We start from the raw sequence: 17,810 nt of genomic DNA, 5'->3' as shown, positions 1-17,810 counted from the left end.
CATATATGTAGGACGGCAAGGACCTGAGTGAGTCTGTCTGTCAGTCTGTGACTGGGCACTCACCTGTACTCTGTGCCCAAGGTAGTGGTTCTTGATGATGCCAAGTCAGTATGCACCGGTGATACTCTGGACGGGGGTCCAATTTTACATCACATGATAACTGTAGAAGAAGCAAAGAAAGGATGAAAATGTCATCCATTCAGATTGCGCCAAGATAACAGAATGATCTGCTCAATTGTTTTTCCTTAAAAACAGTCTTTTTCAAAACTTGCATTTTGAGGTCAGATGGCATCTAGTGCAAGATCAAAAGCTGTAGAAGACTGCAGTATTTAAGCATATTAAGACATTTAATATTACAGTTGTGTATCAAAGAGTATGGTGGAGTCCGCATGCATTAAGTGGAATATTCCATATTTGTTCCTTTCCTGGGAGTGTTCGTGTTAGTATTTCTCAGAAAAATAGCTTTATTGTTTCTGGTCTCTGGATTACACTGCATAAAGATAAAAATCTTATTTGAATTCAAAATCCTGCTAGCTCTGACAAATGGGAAATGGCCAATCTTTGAAATGAAAAGACACACCAGTGACAGCTCAGAGGGGAATGTAATGGAACACATTGGAAAACTCATGCAGAAGTGAGGGTCACAAATTGCTGTCTGTTTTAGAGTATTTTAGCCTGAGATAAAGAAAAATCTGGATGCCCGAGCAAGTGCAAAAGAGAGACATGGGATAACCAGTAGAACGCTTGGAAAACTATAAAAGGTAATGTGTTCCTTGGTACTTTATTTGAATAAAAATTAGAATAATACATTATAATAACATGCCTTGAATGTATATTAAACAGGGTTACAGTATCCATGATTTCTTGTAAGAGTGAAACGAATAGTTTAAGGGATTTATACTGCTTAGGGTGAGGGTCATGTGGGTTACTTATATAAATAACTCAAGTGCAGAAAGGCTTTGAAGTTTTTATTTTCTATTGCTAATACAGGACTATCCAACTCTTTAGGTATTCCCAGATTACTCTGCATTTTTTACCACAGGTTAAAACAACTGTTTTTTTAATCAGGAGAGTGTCCTTCCTGCCTGATTGGTAAATGGCTGCCTCCGCATCTGTATATCTTGCTCCATTAGATGGCCATCTAACTCTTAGAAATTATGGGACTGAATATTACCATTAACAGAGACTGAGAATGTACCTATTTTCTGTGAACTTCCTTCAGCTTGCCAGAGTTAGTCTAGGACTCAGATTCCCCAAATAAGACAGCCTTTCAGAACCCAAAAAGTTGTGCTTCTACATCTGGAGAGAATTGTTAAATAGAGGACAAGCGTCTTACCCTGGCTTTGATGATGGTGGGTCGAGGATCCAGGATACCCTGCATTTTCCTCAGTGCGGGAACAACAAAGAGATTGCAGGTGACAACAGCTGACACAGGGTTGCCTGCAGGACACAGCACAGCTGGTGGTGACTCCCTCTTGATTTACTCTGAGATGCTGAAAGCGATCTCATGTTTTTATAGCAATTGCACTCTGAAGGCCTCTAAAGAGCTTTTCACGCTCTGTACAGGAAACATTTCACTCAAGACTGGAGTGGCACATGGCAAGTTTACCTGTTGACAGCTACACTCTGGCTGATGGTGTGCTGAAATCCTGCTCTGACCAGAACTGCCCCATGTTCCTCAGGCCCCACCATTTGCCTTTGTTCCTCTGCTGCCTTTTGTCTTATGCCCAGATTTGTCTGGGGCTGGGGCAGGGTTCATTGTGCACAGGCATAGGTCCTAGCTGACAGGGGTTTCGATTATGATTAAGGTTTCCAAGACCTATGGAAAAATAACTTCCAATTCCCTAACAGAGTGGTAAAATGCTTTAGTACAAATTTTGAGGAAATTTCTACTGCCTTATACATTTTCCATTGACTCACAAGAGAGGTGTATGACCAATGTTTGTCAAACACCACTTTTATTACACACTGGACATCCCTAGATGACAGTTCTAAACCAAACACTATGATCAGACAGATGTTCCACTGATCTGTCCCCTGGAAAAAACATATACTGCAGCAACTAAAACAGGAGAGAGAAAACGCACTGGAGATAGATCTGGAAACCACTAGCTTACCAAGAACAGGATTCCTTGTGTAGTCAGAAATCCACACGAAGCCATAGCAATAAGAATAAAATAAATTCCTCCTGATTTAGGAGGATAGAGATTTGTAGCCAGATGCCCAAAGCAACGTTTATGCTGAAGGCGGTGATTTCCCGAGGGGAGGCAGCACGCAGGAGGTGAAGCGATGCTGCCCTCTCCTGGTTCTACTGTATGGCCATGATAAAAAAATCACATAAAAATCCATGTTCCTTGGCACTCCCTCGTTTTTGTCTCCATTTTCAATACTTCAAAGCGGATGCATTGACTTATGTGCCCAGAATATTTACTGTGAAGGTGGAGGGAGCTGTAGGAAAAAGCCACCCCTGTATAGTACTGCTTATAAACCCAAGGATATTGTTGGATGGAAGAAATAGAAAGGCTGGTACACCAGTAAATTCTAAGGACAGGAGCAAGAAAAAAACTCCTTTGTATATCCCTATAAGTCTTTATCTTCTGGAAGTTTCTGGGAAAACCATACAGGTACCTTCCTTAGGGATGCCAGCACCAGAGGTAGGTTCTGTGAAATATCACTATTCTGTTTCACGTCTGTCATCTGTGCCCAGCAACAAAAGTAATCCACAAAACATCTTACCTGGCAGCGCAAAGATTATTTTTCGTACACCATCAATATCCAGAGTTGCAAAAGTTGTTGGCAGGCTACGGAAAAAAGAAAGCCATTTAATGTCTGCACTGGACTTTGACTGAACATTATTAGGTTATGATTTAAAACATTTGGAAAAGAAAACAAAACAAGATCTCTCTCAGCAGTTAATTAGCACCAGCTGCTTATTCCATATTGGGGGTATAATCCTCTCTTTGTGGTAACAGAACAATTAGTTTTTCTTCGTATCCAGCTATGAAGTATTAAGTAGACGATTTTGCTTCTGGTGAGGAAACATCTAAGAGTAGATGAACTAATAATAAAAATTCTAAATCCTGCCTTCATGCTAGAAGTCAGTTGACAAAGAAGTAATACTGAAATTATGCAATTACAGAGCTGTATTTGTTTTTTGTATAAGATTCTCCAAATTTTTTGTAACATTAGTGACTCTAATTTCCCTTGCTCCATTGACTGCAGCAGTAGTGACAGCAGAGCAGTATTTCAGAGCAGCAAACTCTAGCTAGTCTGCAGATGAAGAAATTCAGATACACAGGCAGCGCTGCAGGCAAGTGAGACCTTGGTCTATCAGTAAAGAGCGTTCTCTGCCTTTCAGAGCTGCTCCTGAGTGATCATTAGTGACTTTTTATCAGGGCTACTACAGTTATACAAATAGGACAGTAATGTGATGGCTCAAGAATGTGGCTGGCAAAGAGAAGGGACTCATCCATTCAAAAAAGGTTTTTTATTTAGCTATGTTAATATCATTCTTTGAAACACTAGAAATGATACTTTATAGGAGCAATAGTTAGGCTGAGTTCCTTGGCTTCATCTTGACCTAACAACTATCACCTGGGCAGAAGATGATAGCTGCTGACCAGCAGCAACTTTGGAGATCTGCCCCACTTTGATCATTACTAGCTAGTTTTGTATCTGCTGGGACTAATCAATATCCTCTTTTACCAGGGGAAGTTAGTGTTTGAAGTTTCTATTTAAGATTTATCATAATGGGAATTGTGTGCCAAGCCTTCAAATCTTATAACCAGTGCAGAATCTGAGGTATAAAAAAATCTAATCACTAATTTGTATTACTGGAAACTCTGAATTCTCGTGAGATTTCAACACCACCACTGGTGAAGTCTTCCAGTACTATCTTCTGGCAGTGCTGCTTGACAAGATACAACCTTACATGAGCTCAGCAACTTTCAGATCACGTGGAGGAATGGTTTATCCATTCTTGTCAGCAGCAAGAGGCTGAAGTGAGGATCCCACTTTTAGGACTTCCCCACGTCGGTTGTAGCAGGATGGCAGAAGCAGTGAGCAACTTCCACACCTGGGCTACATCCAGCACTGGGAGAACCAAGCTTTCCGCTCACTTGTTCCTTTTCTGGAAGGGAGGTGCTGGTAGTAGCAGCACAAGCACCAAGCCCACATGCAGCTCTTTACTGGACTGTATGCAGAGACAGTGAATGTATTTGCCTGTTTTCACAGCCCACTGTTTCACAACACCCACTTTCTGTTCTGCTCCCTGGAAACAGTTCTGGGCTAAAAAAAAAATCATTGCTCAAAGCTGCACTTGGCCTTGTGTTACTGGGCTGTGCCAACATAGCTTGCAAACAAACTGCACTCCACGGCTCGTGAGGCAGAGCTGCAGACATCCCTCCATTCCTGCATTGTGAATGGGAACTCTCTATTTTCAATACATGTAGCGTTCATTTTCTCTACATTCTTCCAGACTTACTAATTAGCAATACTACAGCAAAGGAAAGCAATGCTGAAACAGTTTTCTGAGGCAAACCAAACACATAAAATACTGTGTTTACTTCAAAATTACTATGCTCAATATGCCAATTAGATAAAACTTTGTAAATCAGTTGTCATTCCACCTCTCTCAAGAAATTGCTTGTTTATAGGAATGCAACATAGATTTTGCTGTGATATGCTCGTTAAGCAAACCAGAGGTTAAATGTCCTCATATTGCCCAGTTATTTCATAACAATGTCAATATCTGAGCTCTGTGATCATAGTGAAGATTGTGGCCATGTTTATACCATGCTGGTTTCCCCCAATCCCCAAACTTGATTTGCAGCAGTTATCAGAGAAATATCTCTTACTGATAAAAAGTAATCTCTCTGTTCCAGTTAATTTCATCTACAAAGATGACTAAACTGAATAGGACTGATTTTGCTTCTTTTCCCATATATATCTACCTATATATCTATGTAGTTTATAATGTATTCAGAAAACTGAAATCTACTTAAGGACGTGTGTAGGGTATTTGGCCAAATATAGCCTCCATCTGTGCTGCCTAATTAGAAATATTTCTTACCCCGGTTTCATAAAAACTCTGCCAAAGTGAATCTGTGCATGAAGATCAATATCCAGCACCTGTTTAAGATAGTCCTGTTTAAATTCAAAACAGAAAATTGATTAAGTAACATCAAAGTGGCTTACATCATCTAAGCATTCAAAGCAATTCATTAATATCAAGTGAAGATAAAAGACTTTTCATATCCTGAAAGTACTATGGTCCAGTGGGGAATTTCCACTATTTGAAAGGAAGTATTTTCAAAAAGAAGAGGTGAAGAACAGACTCATTTTAGGTGCCAAACCTGACTCCACGAGGACATGGTAATATGTTTACTTAGAAGTCAGCTGCAGCATCAGAATCTTAGAGGACCCCACAAACACCTACTACTAAAATATTCTCTATGTCAAAGATGGAAAAAATCCTTTATAGTTCAAAGTAAAGACTTAAAAACATCAAGTTACCTAACTTTCACCATGGAAGCTATCTAGCAGCAGACTTAAGAGATCTCCTAGTACTTCTGAAATCAATACTGTACTGTAGAAATCATAGTTTTCCAGGATACTGTAATTACTGTAATTTCTTGGGGACTTGCTCTAATTCACAGTGGCTGGGTTTAATAGTCTGACGTTTCTTAGAAAGGAAAAATTGTTGGTGGCTTGTGCATTAGTTCAAGTTAAATGATTTTGCATAAACACAATCGATCCTGTTATTAAAAAAGTTGAATAACTTGTTTAGTCTTTATTGAAAATTGCTGTGCTCAAAGATGTCATATTCTGTCTGCTGTGTTTAGTGAGATTAAAGACACAGGACATAATGGTCATCTGTGAAGACAGACTTTGTAAGCAGTAAATCTGAAGCTCCCTTGCATTTTTCCCATCTTTTTTTCTATCTCTTTCTTTGTGTGTGTGTGTGTGTGTGTGCGCGTACAAATACTTGGAAAGCAGCAACTTTTTATTCAGCCAGGCATGAATTTTCAATTATTGATTGCCTTAACCTCATTTTTACTTTCTCTTTAATTTCTGGATATTCAGTTACTTCATTAAAACCATTGAAAGCTCAGTACCAGAGGGCTAACCATCCGTGGAATACAGAGCCTTTTGACTTTATGCTGCTGCCTTGAATTCACACTGGGGAGAAATTAGCCAGAATGCATAAATGCCTGTAAGACCATTCGGCAGTCCAGGCACTTCCTAGTGTTCCTGTGTCTGCACTGTGCTCCCACATTCTCAGTTTAAAGACCAGCACTTGCCCTTATTCTTCCAGGAATACTGAGGACAATAATGGGATTGAAAGTAATTGGCACTGGCTTAACTAGTTATCCGTTTTCATGATGTATCCAACAATATGATTTCTACTCAGAAAACTGACAAAAACAGCACCCATGTTTGCCATCTCCTCGTGACTGTCTCTAGTATCTGTTAGTTATAAAAGGAGAGATGTTTCTTTTACCTGCCAAACTCACAGATTCAGCCTGGGATCAAAAAGTAATCTGAGTTTTCCTTCGCATAAGTCATGATTAATAAATGTCCTGCAGGTTCATCTACGCCCCACCAGCATCTGTGTATCCCTATTTTCTTTGATGGTTTTGGCACAGGGATTACCAACAGGAACTCAATCAACAATTCTGTTAATGATTCAAAAGGCAAATATATCAGCTCACTGAGTCTCGTATGTATTGCCTCTGTAGGACTATCAGGCGCACAATGTGATAAAACTATTTTTGTAACAGATATAGCTTTGGCATATACAGGAAACAGATCTGTTGAGTAAGAAAGAGCAATCTATGTACTCAGGTTGCTTTTCGAAGTACTTGTAAAGTACTTTATCTACATTTTACCTGCTCTAAGAATAAATAGAAATCTATTGCCTTCATGTGCTATTAATGAAGTACTTTCCTCATCATAACTACATTAATAATTTCTTAAATAAAAACACACTTGCAAATCACTCACATCAAGAATTAAAATCTTCCCTGTTGTACTATGTCTACTATAGTACAGTAATAAGAACAAAGGGAATGAGGATAGCATTGAAGACTATTTTCTTAATTAATTCACATTTAAGTGTTCCAAAAAACCGTAAGATTCCTTTTTAATAAACATTAATACGGAAGTAGAAGCTCTGATGACAGATTCTGGCTTGAAATTCTTATATATATTTTAGCAAGTAATGCTTAAGTTTAGCATACCTTTTCCCCCATAGATACACCTCCTGATGTAATGATCACATCAGCACGGCTGATACCCTCATTCAGTGCATTCAGTAAATCATCTGGGCTACAGAAAAGAAAAGGCAAGCAGATTAGTGGTATGGCACTGTTACGAGTTGTAGTCTAAGTGTCTGTGTACACACATGCAGGTGTAGATACACACACCTATTTTAAGAAAGAGATACAGCTCTAGGATAACATAAGATCTTTTCCTTCTTACATCGCCACACTGCTGTATTCAAGTCAAGAATTTTGTCTCATGACATGAACACCACACCATGTGGCACCTTTCTGTCTAAGAGCTTTACAACAGGAACAGGAGGATAGTTTAGGCTGAGACTGAAGAACACTAATACAAGTGTCTCAAGGCATGAAATTTGTGCAGTAGGTAGCAAAACAAATTAGGATTCAGATGAACTGACAGGGCTACATAAAGGGACCTGACACATGAAAACTACTGGCCACCAAGCAGGTTACAGTACTACCTGTCTAGATTATCTGGTATGTGCAAAACTGGGCATAAGGCTCCACTTCAAACTTCTGTCAGTGAAAAGTGGGATTAAATCCTGTGTTTCTCTTCTCCATTAGAGGGCTCTGCAGCAAAGCCAGCTGCATATCCACCTCATCTTGAAAGAACTCAATCCATCCTGTTCAAGTGTCTATTTACCTTCATGAGAAACAGTGTAAGGGGAGTTGGGATGTTCCTCCATACAAAAAATGTAACTGCAAAGGTTAAGGATAGAAGCTGAGTGTATTCAGTTTTGGTGTCTTAACTTTTTTGGTGTTTTTTTAGCTCTAAACTGGAGACTTTGAAGTAGGCAGAATCTATCTAACAGCAGTACTGATGCAATACAAAGCTTCAAGGCATGCAGTACAGAAATTCAGTGATACAACCTACACAAGACCAAAGGAATCTGAAAGAATTCCCAGTATATTAAATGTATACGTTGCATTCAACATTTGTGAAGTGACCAGAAGCTGACTGCTACAACCGTATGTAAAGTTCATTCATTCAGCAATATGTTTTTTAGTTTAATGATCCTGAAAGTTTTTCATGGGAGGCTGTCCCTTCTTAGAATACAATTGAATGAACAGCCAATAATACCAGCGACTGTATAAAGGACTTCACCTGGAATACAGCACCTCAGTTAAATGCTGCACTGCAACTACAAAATGCCATTATGGGTTATCAAGGCTTTGCAGGCTGTGAATGGAGTGTGGGCTATTCTTTGGGAACTTTGGCTATTATTTTATTAGTATTTTCACAAAAAGATAGAACCACTGCCGTTATTTTGGGTTTCAAACTGGAAACAGGAAAATTAGAAATACTATGCAAGTCCTGGTTGACCTTTCAGAGACTAACAGAAACTGTGTGTTTCAAAAGGTCTCAGAAAGAAAAAGCCTTTCCTCTGAACATTCCATCTTTGCCCATGGTTTAGTGAAATAACAGCAGCAGTTAGCATTACATGGTGCTGAGTGCACTACAATTTTGTGACACAAGAAAGACTGCGCTCCCTCACTGAGTTGATACCTCAAGTGCACACTCCTTATGTCTTCACCAGAGAGCCCTCAAGTGTCCCCTACCCATTCTTACAGGCAGAAAGACTCAAGACCCTTTCTCCACCATGGTCAGTGACTGATGCAGCATCTTCTTTGGCATCACAGTGTGGTTATCCTGCAAAACTTTTCCATCTGTGTTGGGTTTACATCCACTCTTTAGGGTCATACTGTTTTGTAAGAGGCAGTCATCAAACTACAGCAGAAAGAAGGGTGGATTGCTTGTGCCAGAGTGTAGGCTGTAATCAGTCAGACAGAATTATACACTACCAGTTTTTTAAAAGGAAGCAGTAGCTCCAGATATTGTGGCTTGCCTCCATGACTTTTGTTTAGGGCACTGGGTATTGTGCATATTCTAAATGGCCCACAGTGAAAGGCTGAACTCTGTTTTCTTTGGGAGAGAAAACATACGGACTCAAGCAAAACCATCTTCTTTGTTCTTTAGGAAAGAGAGACATTGTCTCAGCCACCTCTTCTGAATTCTCAGGAAACCAGCATAAGTCTTTACTAGTTGTTGAAGGCAAGAGGAAAGAAGCAATCTGTTGTTGGCTACTATCAGTGACTTCTTCAGAACCAACTGTTTCATACTGATGGCCTAAGTAGTCATCTGTATGTAATAAGATACTGCTTAAGATTATTAGAGAGTTTGTAATACGAAAAGTCTCTCAGATCTAAGTATTTCTTAATCCTTGCCAATGAAAGTGCAGATTGGAATGCAGCAAGGAATATGTATTCATTACACAGGTTGATACAGGCCTTCCTGAAGCTCGATGACAGTCAGACTATCACTCAGGCCACTATTAGTAGGCTAAGACTGCTTTCAGTATATTTTTCTCATTAGGCTATGACGCAGCAGAGGATCTTATCTGAAGCTTGCTCCAGGCTGTTTCAGTTTATCTTGCTTAATTACTTAAAAGCTATTCATAGCAAAGCAAGACCACCTGTCAGGGGACATCTTCATTCTGGATTATGAAGTGTGCTTGTTTTTGGGTGTGGTTTGAAAATAACGGAAGAAACAGCAAAAAGCAAACGAGTCCGTATTTAACTGTTGTTAAAAATTAGAATGGAAGCACTCCTACTTACACAACGAATATGTGTATGTGTGTGTGTGTGTGTGTGTGTGCGCGTGTATGTATGTGTATGCAAAATTCCTAAAAAAGGGGAAAAAAAACCCCAAACCCCAAATAAGCCCAAGCTCAAACCAGGTGAGGACTCAGTTCACACCTTTGTTTATGAGGGTAGCTCATAAACCACTGGAGCAGTTTATCAGATAGGTTTTTTATTACATATTATGTAAAAAGTTGAACATTGCTGGACTTGGTGCATTTTTTTAGCATTTCCAGTAGAACGATCTGTATAATATAACCCTGACTTTGCTATCTGTATAATGCAAGACATTTAAAAATTCTACTGCTAAAACTGTGCCCAACCAACAGCACTGCATGTCATCTTTAAATAGCTGCAAATTGCATTGATTTCTTCCAAAATGAAAGATGCGATAGAAATTTTATTGTAATAAACTGAATGATGGTGCTAGTTTGGTTTTCATTATTATGAAGAAAGGAGACATTTACAGTATTCTCTCCCTTGCCTTTGGAGAAGCCTTCTCTCTTTTTGGCATATTTGGCACATTTCTTTTTGTCAATCAGGTCTTTCTATCACTTTCTTGTCACTCAGTAACTTTCTATCCTACTTGAGGCTGGTAGTTCCAAGACTGCAGTTAACACAAAACACTCCTCACAGGAGTCACCTGCTGCAATCTGCAATCAACACTGCAGCAAACATTTTCCTTGCCTTTAGTGGATTTAATGCAGAGAGTTGTCATTCAAATTGCATATTAACACATACTTGATATAATTAGATACCAAGATGCTACTTCTCATTTCATTTATTGTATAGGAATGAGCAGCTTCTCCTTTGGGTTGACACAGAAAGGGAATAAATAACTGAAGACTATTAACTTCTGAAAAAACAGACAAAATAACTTTGGTGTCTGAGTGTAACAGGACAAGATCATTCTGTAAGGTGTGTGACAAATCACCATGAAGCTGAGAAACATTCCTTCTCTGAGCAGGTGCAAATCAGAAGCTATGTTCTGAAGCCCTGGCCATTGCTAGGGGCAGGATATTGGATTAGCTAGACTAATGGTCTAATTTACTATGATAAATCCTTTAAAATGTCTTGTGAAAGTGCTATTCTTGGATTTTTATTTCCCTTCATGGACATAACTGTAAGGTGCTCAAATATAATGGTGAATACCTTAATCAGTGTAAAGTAGATTTTGATGGGAAATCTCATTTTCAGATGGCAAAATCATTCTGTTTCATTTGGTGATTTTCAAAGTCGGAGTGACACTGTGCACAAGAGGAGAGTGTGCTTTTCTAACATGCTGCAGTTGATTTAAAAACTACATTCTCTGTATGTTTCAGATCACATCTCAGCATGTTCTGTAAACACAACTATGAAAATTTGTTCTATGAGGACTCCGTATAGCTTACAAAATTATTCCTGTAGATAAGCACAAATCCAAACTGTCTCTCAACAGTAGAAATCCTCATCTACAGCAGATTGTGTCTGCACAAAATATTATGTGTATTGTACATACATTTTTGAAGCTGCATACATAATGCTTTGCATAGAGTCCATGTACCTTTAAGTATATCTTTATATTCTCTGCTAATTTTGCCAGTAAGATAAACAGAGTATCTGTTTTACAGCCTCAATTTCCTGACCCTTTTTATTCAGTTTTATGGAGCAGAATGAGCAGTACAATCTGGAAATTAGTTGGAGGGTATCTGTTGTATAGTGGCAGCAGCAACATAGAATCCTGCTAGTAAATGCATGACATTGCAGTTGACATGCCACTTGATTTCATTAATTTGAAGAGAGGGCTTACAGGATGGCAGTATACCAGAATAGGAGCACCTTCTGGATTAATGAAAAATTATGATTATCAAAGCTAGTTTGTGGAAAACTGTTATGCAGCAGTCAATTACTGAACTGTCTTTGAACTGAAAAGGTACACAGGATCTTAAGAGCTGGAAAAAAAATGATGCAAGCCTCAGTAAAATAGACATCAACCATGATTTTTCTTTATCACTCTCAAAAGAAATAGCTACAGTAAAGACCAAAGAATTCTCTATGTTTTAAGTGTCATTTTGAAGTGTAATTTTATCTTTCAAATAGAAATCAACATCTGTTAATTCACTTCTGTTGATCCCATTGTGCTTCACTGTCATTAATTATAAATCTGTTAACCTTTACTGTGATACAACCCTCAACACCATCAGTTTGATACATGCAATTAAACTGCTCAGTTTTACAATTTGATTTAGAAAACATGTAACAACCAATGGTGATCTGCATCACCTACCACTATGCAATAAAATAAGTGACCCCTGTAAAATTGAAGTGGAACATTTTGTTAGGACTGACTTACCAAGCCATTGTCACTGTACAAAATCCGTAATTCATTGCTAATTTCCAGGACCATTTCCACCAAGTTCTTTGCCACAGTAGTCTCGTTCATTCAAATTAACCTTATTACCTGACAGTCATTTCCAGCCCTTGTGCATTGCCGTATACAGCTATTACTGCTGGGTGACTAACAGCAACGCTTGTGATTATTGTACTCTTCTGTGCATCAGCCTAGGCTGTTATAAACCCAGGTCTTCTGCAAACCTGTACTTACAAAATTTGTGCATGCAAACCACCATAGCTACCATCTTAAACCTGCGTGCTTTACAGATATATTGGACACAGATATAGAAAGATGTGCATGCACCATAATGCACCAGATGCATGCAGTGTCTGTTGTGAGTTCAAAAGCAGAGCTGGGTAACCTTTCTTGTCTACTGTTTTACTTTATTTGAAAGCATCTCAAGTATTTCAGTTATATGCTGAAATAATTACCCCTTTAGACATGGTTCCTCACAGATTGAGAGGAACTACAGATTTCCAGTCACATAGTAAAAACTGAAGTGCTAGCAGTGATCCCACAGCAATCACCCTAAAGACCAAAGTAGACCAGCTGCTCCTCTAAACTACAGCAGTCGACTGTAAGCCTCAAAAGGCTATGTGCCATCTGCAGGTACCCTGAGTTTAGCATATTCTTGTCATGCCCACACAAACTGGGAACAGTGGTTTGTGTTAGTTTTGCACCTTACGAGGCCTCTTTTCTGCTAAACAGATTGCCCAGAAGAAGAAAAGATCTAACAAAGGCACAAGGACCTGCTAGATATTCCCTTTGTATGCAAAGATTCCAATCAAGCTTCTAGTTCTACCTGAGAAAAAGAAATGAACACCTCCAAAACAACAGAAAAATTACTTAAGTAAAACTTTCATAAAAAAACCCTAAGACTTTACTTATTGTACACAGACATCAAGCTCAGTGACATTTCTGTTTGAGGAAAGATGGGATATGGATTTGGTCCTTTCTGATTAATTCTCATTCTTCTTCTTGTGCCCATTCAGTTGAGGTGACAGATTTCAAAATGAATAGATGAATGCAGCTAGGCATAAAGACAAAGTCTGTCACCCACTTCTCACCTCATGGCCAAGAGGAATATTTTGCATATCAGTAATTTGCAGGGTGCAGAATAGTGAATAGAAGCCATATGCAGTTTAGCCAACTAAAACCTAAAAATGCAATTCAATGAATGAATATTTGAATGTAATAGGAATTCTGTGTTTTGACTAGTATGGTTTTCTAAAGCAGAAGAAGATCCATTTTTGATTATGTATGTGAAACATATGGGCACTCTTCTGAAACTGCATTTGTTTCAAAATTCTCCAGTGTAATTCATCATGTTCTCATAATGTTTCTTCCTTCTACCTTCTGTAGTATTTCCTTGGATCATTTTGAACAGATGCAGTAAGTTTTCCCTAGGAATATAGGCCAGCTTGTGAGGAAAGCTGGAATATAATTACAGCAGGTTTTGGCTTGTTCAACATGGCTATGTAAGTTTTGTCTATCTGACAGCAACATAAAAGAATCTGTCTTTGTTACTTTTTGCTGCTCCTTTAATTGATGCAGCTGCAATTGAGAACACTATTTTCCAGAGTAAACTTCTTCATGTTTACATTTATGAACTCAAACACTTTGATTAGAGGTCTTCAACTCTTCTGCTGAAGTTACCATGAGATCTGCCTAATACCTTCAACTTTTTTCTCTGTGCCTGGATGATAACATATTTTACTCCACTGTTTTCATGATCTGTTTCAGAAGACTCCCAGTCATCTGTATGTCAGAATGACAAAAGACCAGAGAGGTCAGAAAAAGAGATGGGTCTGGGAGTGCAACAGGAAAAGGTCCCATGTTGTAGAAGCCAGGTGCTTGTATGCTGTGAAGCACATTCCCATGTGAAGGCATCACACTGTTGATGGTTGGGTCTTGTATTCTTTTTTGCTGCTTGTGTACCTTCATCTGCAAGCATATGCTTGGGAACCGTGCTTTTATTTTCATCAGAAGTCTTCAGGTGCTGTGCCATTGTTCTAACCCATGAGCACTTTATCCACTCTAAATCCAGGCTGGTGTGTGACCACTGAATGTAAGAAGAAGCCTGAGAACTGCTGGTTTGCATTGATTAAAAAATTATCCCTGACTATTTCACTGGCTGAGGACAGTGAACCTTATCCCAGTACTTACCAGAAATCCATTTGTTTTCCAAAAGTTGGATGGGATTTCACTGGTAAAGATAATAGCTTTTATTTTACCTTCCTTCTTATGAAGGAAGTGAATCTATATGGATTCACTGAAAAGTTTATCACTTTTGCAGTGGAAAATATTCAACAGTTGTAGCTGGGTTGAAAGAATTCAATGCAAGATTACACCACACGATACAATAATCAATGCCAAAGACATTGCTCATCAGTAAAGATGACAGTGCACTGGTGGGTCTGAAGGGTAAACACAGTTCTGTGGTTATTTATGTCAGAGCACTAATGAAATATGAGAATTGGCTTATACTGACACAGCTGATAGTAAAACACTATGACGGATGTAGTGTCAGTTGCTTATATAGAGCAAATAGTACTAAAAAATCTGTGACATGGTGATATGGTATTGTTATAATGGAATTTCTTACCTTTTCATTTTGCTTTAGCTTTGATTTTGAGTAAATTTAAAATAAATTTTAAGTGAATTTTAAGCAAATTTATCCCTCCTGTAAACTGGTGTAACTGGTATTGAACTACAGTATGGATGTCTCTATTACAAGTAGAAATGAAGTCCCTAAAGGCAATGACTTAAAATGAAGGTTTTCTCTGTAAAGCTCCACCTTTTACAGAATCAAAACTTAGTCACTTGAAAAATGTCTGTCTTGAGAAGAAAAATTACTTGGAAGCCATGGGTCAGAGACAATATGTAAAAGCCTTTTAAAATCCCCTGCCATCAGCTATGTCTTAAAACAAATATTTTTTAGAAAATGTCAAATGAAATATGAAATTGATTTTTGTTTACTAAAACATAATACATAATTCTCCAAGAAGAGTAAACTACAGTTGATTAGAAATAAGTGAAGAGAAGAAACAGAAAGAGAAACGTATCCTGTTTGAGACCAGCAAGTCAGTTTTTTTGACAGCTGTTAGTCAGTGGAAGGAACTAGAACTTCCTTTGTCTCTGCAATACTGGACTATATTCCTTCAAGCACAAAGATAGTTTTAGTGTATGAAAATGCTCACTGCATTTTCTCCTGCTCTGGGAGCAGAAGCATTTTCTTATTGCTCATCCATTTTGTAGCAAGGCTTTATTCTAGGGGTTAGTTTTTGTTGATGCTGTCTCCAGCACTGTTTAGAAGAGCCAAAAGTCTCACTCCAGTTTCTAAGCAATTTCTGATAAAGCAGACAGTCTATATAATGTTCTGCACATTAATCTAAAATGTTTTTAAGGCTGCAGGTTCTTGTAAGCTGTTTGCAGTTAAGTTTTTGGGCATGTGTAGAGTTAAGATTCTAGTGGGTTTCTCTCTTTAGTCAATTTAATGAGGAAAACCTAGATTTATGACAACATGGCTTCAGCATGAAAAAACAACTGCTAAACAAGAATAAGTCTTTTGCAGGCTAAGGATATGGCAGATAGATTAATTCAGTAATGATCACAGAAACTTGTTTTTCCAGTATGCAAAGTGAACGGTAAGATATAACTCAATCCTCCAACCTTTTGTAATGTTAATAGGCCCATTAACTTCAGTGAGGATCCTCACATGACTGAAGCTTTCAGGTACTAGCCCTCAAAACGTTTTTCATTACTTTTGGCTTTTCATTACAAGAATCAAACTATAGAAACTATTTTTTCTGTTTGTTAATGGAGAAAATCACAGGTGGTTCACGCTCTGTTATCACTCCTACCCCTTTGGCCTGTCTATGATATCTATATTATTAAGCCATCCCCCTAAATAAGACTTAGTATATAATTGTACATGTATTTTTGAAAAAAAGATTAATGAATACATTTGAGGTATCATGAACATTCCAGTTAGCCTGCTTTAGAGAAGATCAGCACAGTAATGAAAAAACAAGGATGCAAGACTGAAGAGTTGTAACAATGACTTCCCTAGAGTTGTACTCGACTGCTACCTTCAAGTAGGTCTCTTCCTAATTTTTTGTATTTTTAAAAGGAAAAAGCCTTGATGGATAAAGACGTTTGCTGCTACTGATGAGTAATGCAAACATTCTGGTATTAACAGAATTTCAGTTTTGTCAACATTGTGGAGCCATGTATGTCTACAGTGCACTGGTGCGCAAGAACTTCACAGACAAGGCAGTGTTATTTAATGGACAGACTAAACCACCATTTGCTTCTGTATGGCAACCACTGGTAGAATCCGTGTTCCAAGCTCTGCACTGACAGACACCTCGTTGAGCCTGCCTGTGAGCATGCATGTGCCTCAACGTCCCAAGTGTTTTAAAAATGGTGCTCACCAATCTGGTAGGACTGTCTCCGCAGTGTTCTGGAGGCTCTGTGTCCCTTCTTCTTTAAAAACATCTGGCTTCCTGAGGGTAAAGGAAGCAGAAGGGGTATAATAAAGAGCCAGGGAAGAAGAGAGGCTCCTGGGGTGAAAGGGATGCTCTGTGCCCAGCTGAGTCCTCCTTGGTGGCTCTGAATACTCAAAATTATCATGGGAAATGCTCCTCTCTGCAAGGCCAGCCAACAGGAGAGAAAGGGAGCATATGGGAACACATTTCTGTTACAGTTTGGATGGGCTTCTTGCAAGGATGAAGAACGAAGTTATAGAAGGATTTACACTCTACTGGGCATGTCAACAATGCATAGTTCATCTTTCCTTGCAGAGTCTACAGAGAAATTTGTTTACTCCTGACTTCCAGACAAAGCAAAATGAAGTGTTAAACACATTGACATTTTGGAAGGAGGACCACAGATAATGGGAAAATATTTGGAAACGGGCCCCAGTGAAACATTTTAACTCACAATTTCTAGGTTGTTATGCAGGAAATGAGTCTCAAGGCATATTAAATGTCACCTTCTTGACTACAAGGGGGAAAGGGTTGTATTTATCCTAGTTTTCTTTCTCTACAGTCAATAAAGATGCCACTTCATTCATGAGAAGCTTTATACCCAACAACCCTGCTCCAAGAGGCAGGTTTAGAAAAAATGTCCAAAACTGGGAAAGTTACTGCTATAACGACCTTATTTAAAACAGTGATTTGTGACGAATTTCTGTTTTATGAAGACAGCATTTCCTTTTACATATACCTCTTCCAAGTCAGTTTCAGTGGGAAGGAATAGTTTTTAGATAGTGTCCTTTGTAACAGAAATAAGCCAAAGTCTATTTTTTTGTGCTCTTAAATGTAGGACAATTAAATGTAAAATGCAACAAATATTCATTTGACATGAATGTCTCTTTTAAAAAAGCTACACTAACGTGTTCAAGATTGAAGTGGACCAGGTCATGAATAGTCATTCCGCAACTGTTGAGCCCTTTCTTCTTTTCAGCTGACTGGACTGTTAACAACAATAAAATCAACCTCCCTCCG

General features: G+C 38.5%; 1 protein-coding gene across 1 annotated transcript in view; it reads right to left on the bottom strand.

Moving 5' to 3' along the window:
* Positions 1–63: 63 nt before the first annotated feature.
* LOC104546314 (gephyrin) overlaps positions 64–17,810 on the bottom strand; it is a gene marked incomplete at both ends in the record, with an annotated part of 31,556 nt that continues 13,809 nt past the window's right edge. The window contains 5 exons of the mRNA XM_010191676.1: positions 64–160; positions 1,337–1,440; positions 2,737–2,801; positions 5,072–5,145; positions 7,242–7,329. Of these exons, the coding sequence (XP_010189978.1) occupies positions 64–160; positions 1,337–1,440; positions 2,737–2,801; positions 5,072–5,145; positions 7,242–7,329 (428 nt within the window). The remainder of the gene's footprint in view (positions 161–1,336; positions 1,441–2,736; positions 2,802–5,071; positions 5,146–7,241; positions 7,330–17,810) is intronic.

Source organism: Mesitornis unicolor, unplaced genomic scaffold (assembly GCF_000695765.1).
Source record: "Mesitornis unicolor isolate BGI_N332 unplaced genomic scaffold, ASM69576v1 scaffold53559, whole genome shotgun sequence".
In the NCBI taxonomy this organism is placed as follows: Eukaryota; Metazoa; Chordata; class Aves; order Mesitornithiformes; family Mesitornithidae; genus Mesitornis; species Mesitornis unicolor.
Note: the sequence above shows the minus strand (reverse complement) of the source record. Positions and strands in the feature narration are given on the sequence as shown.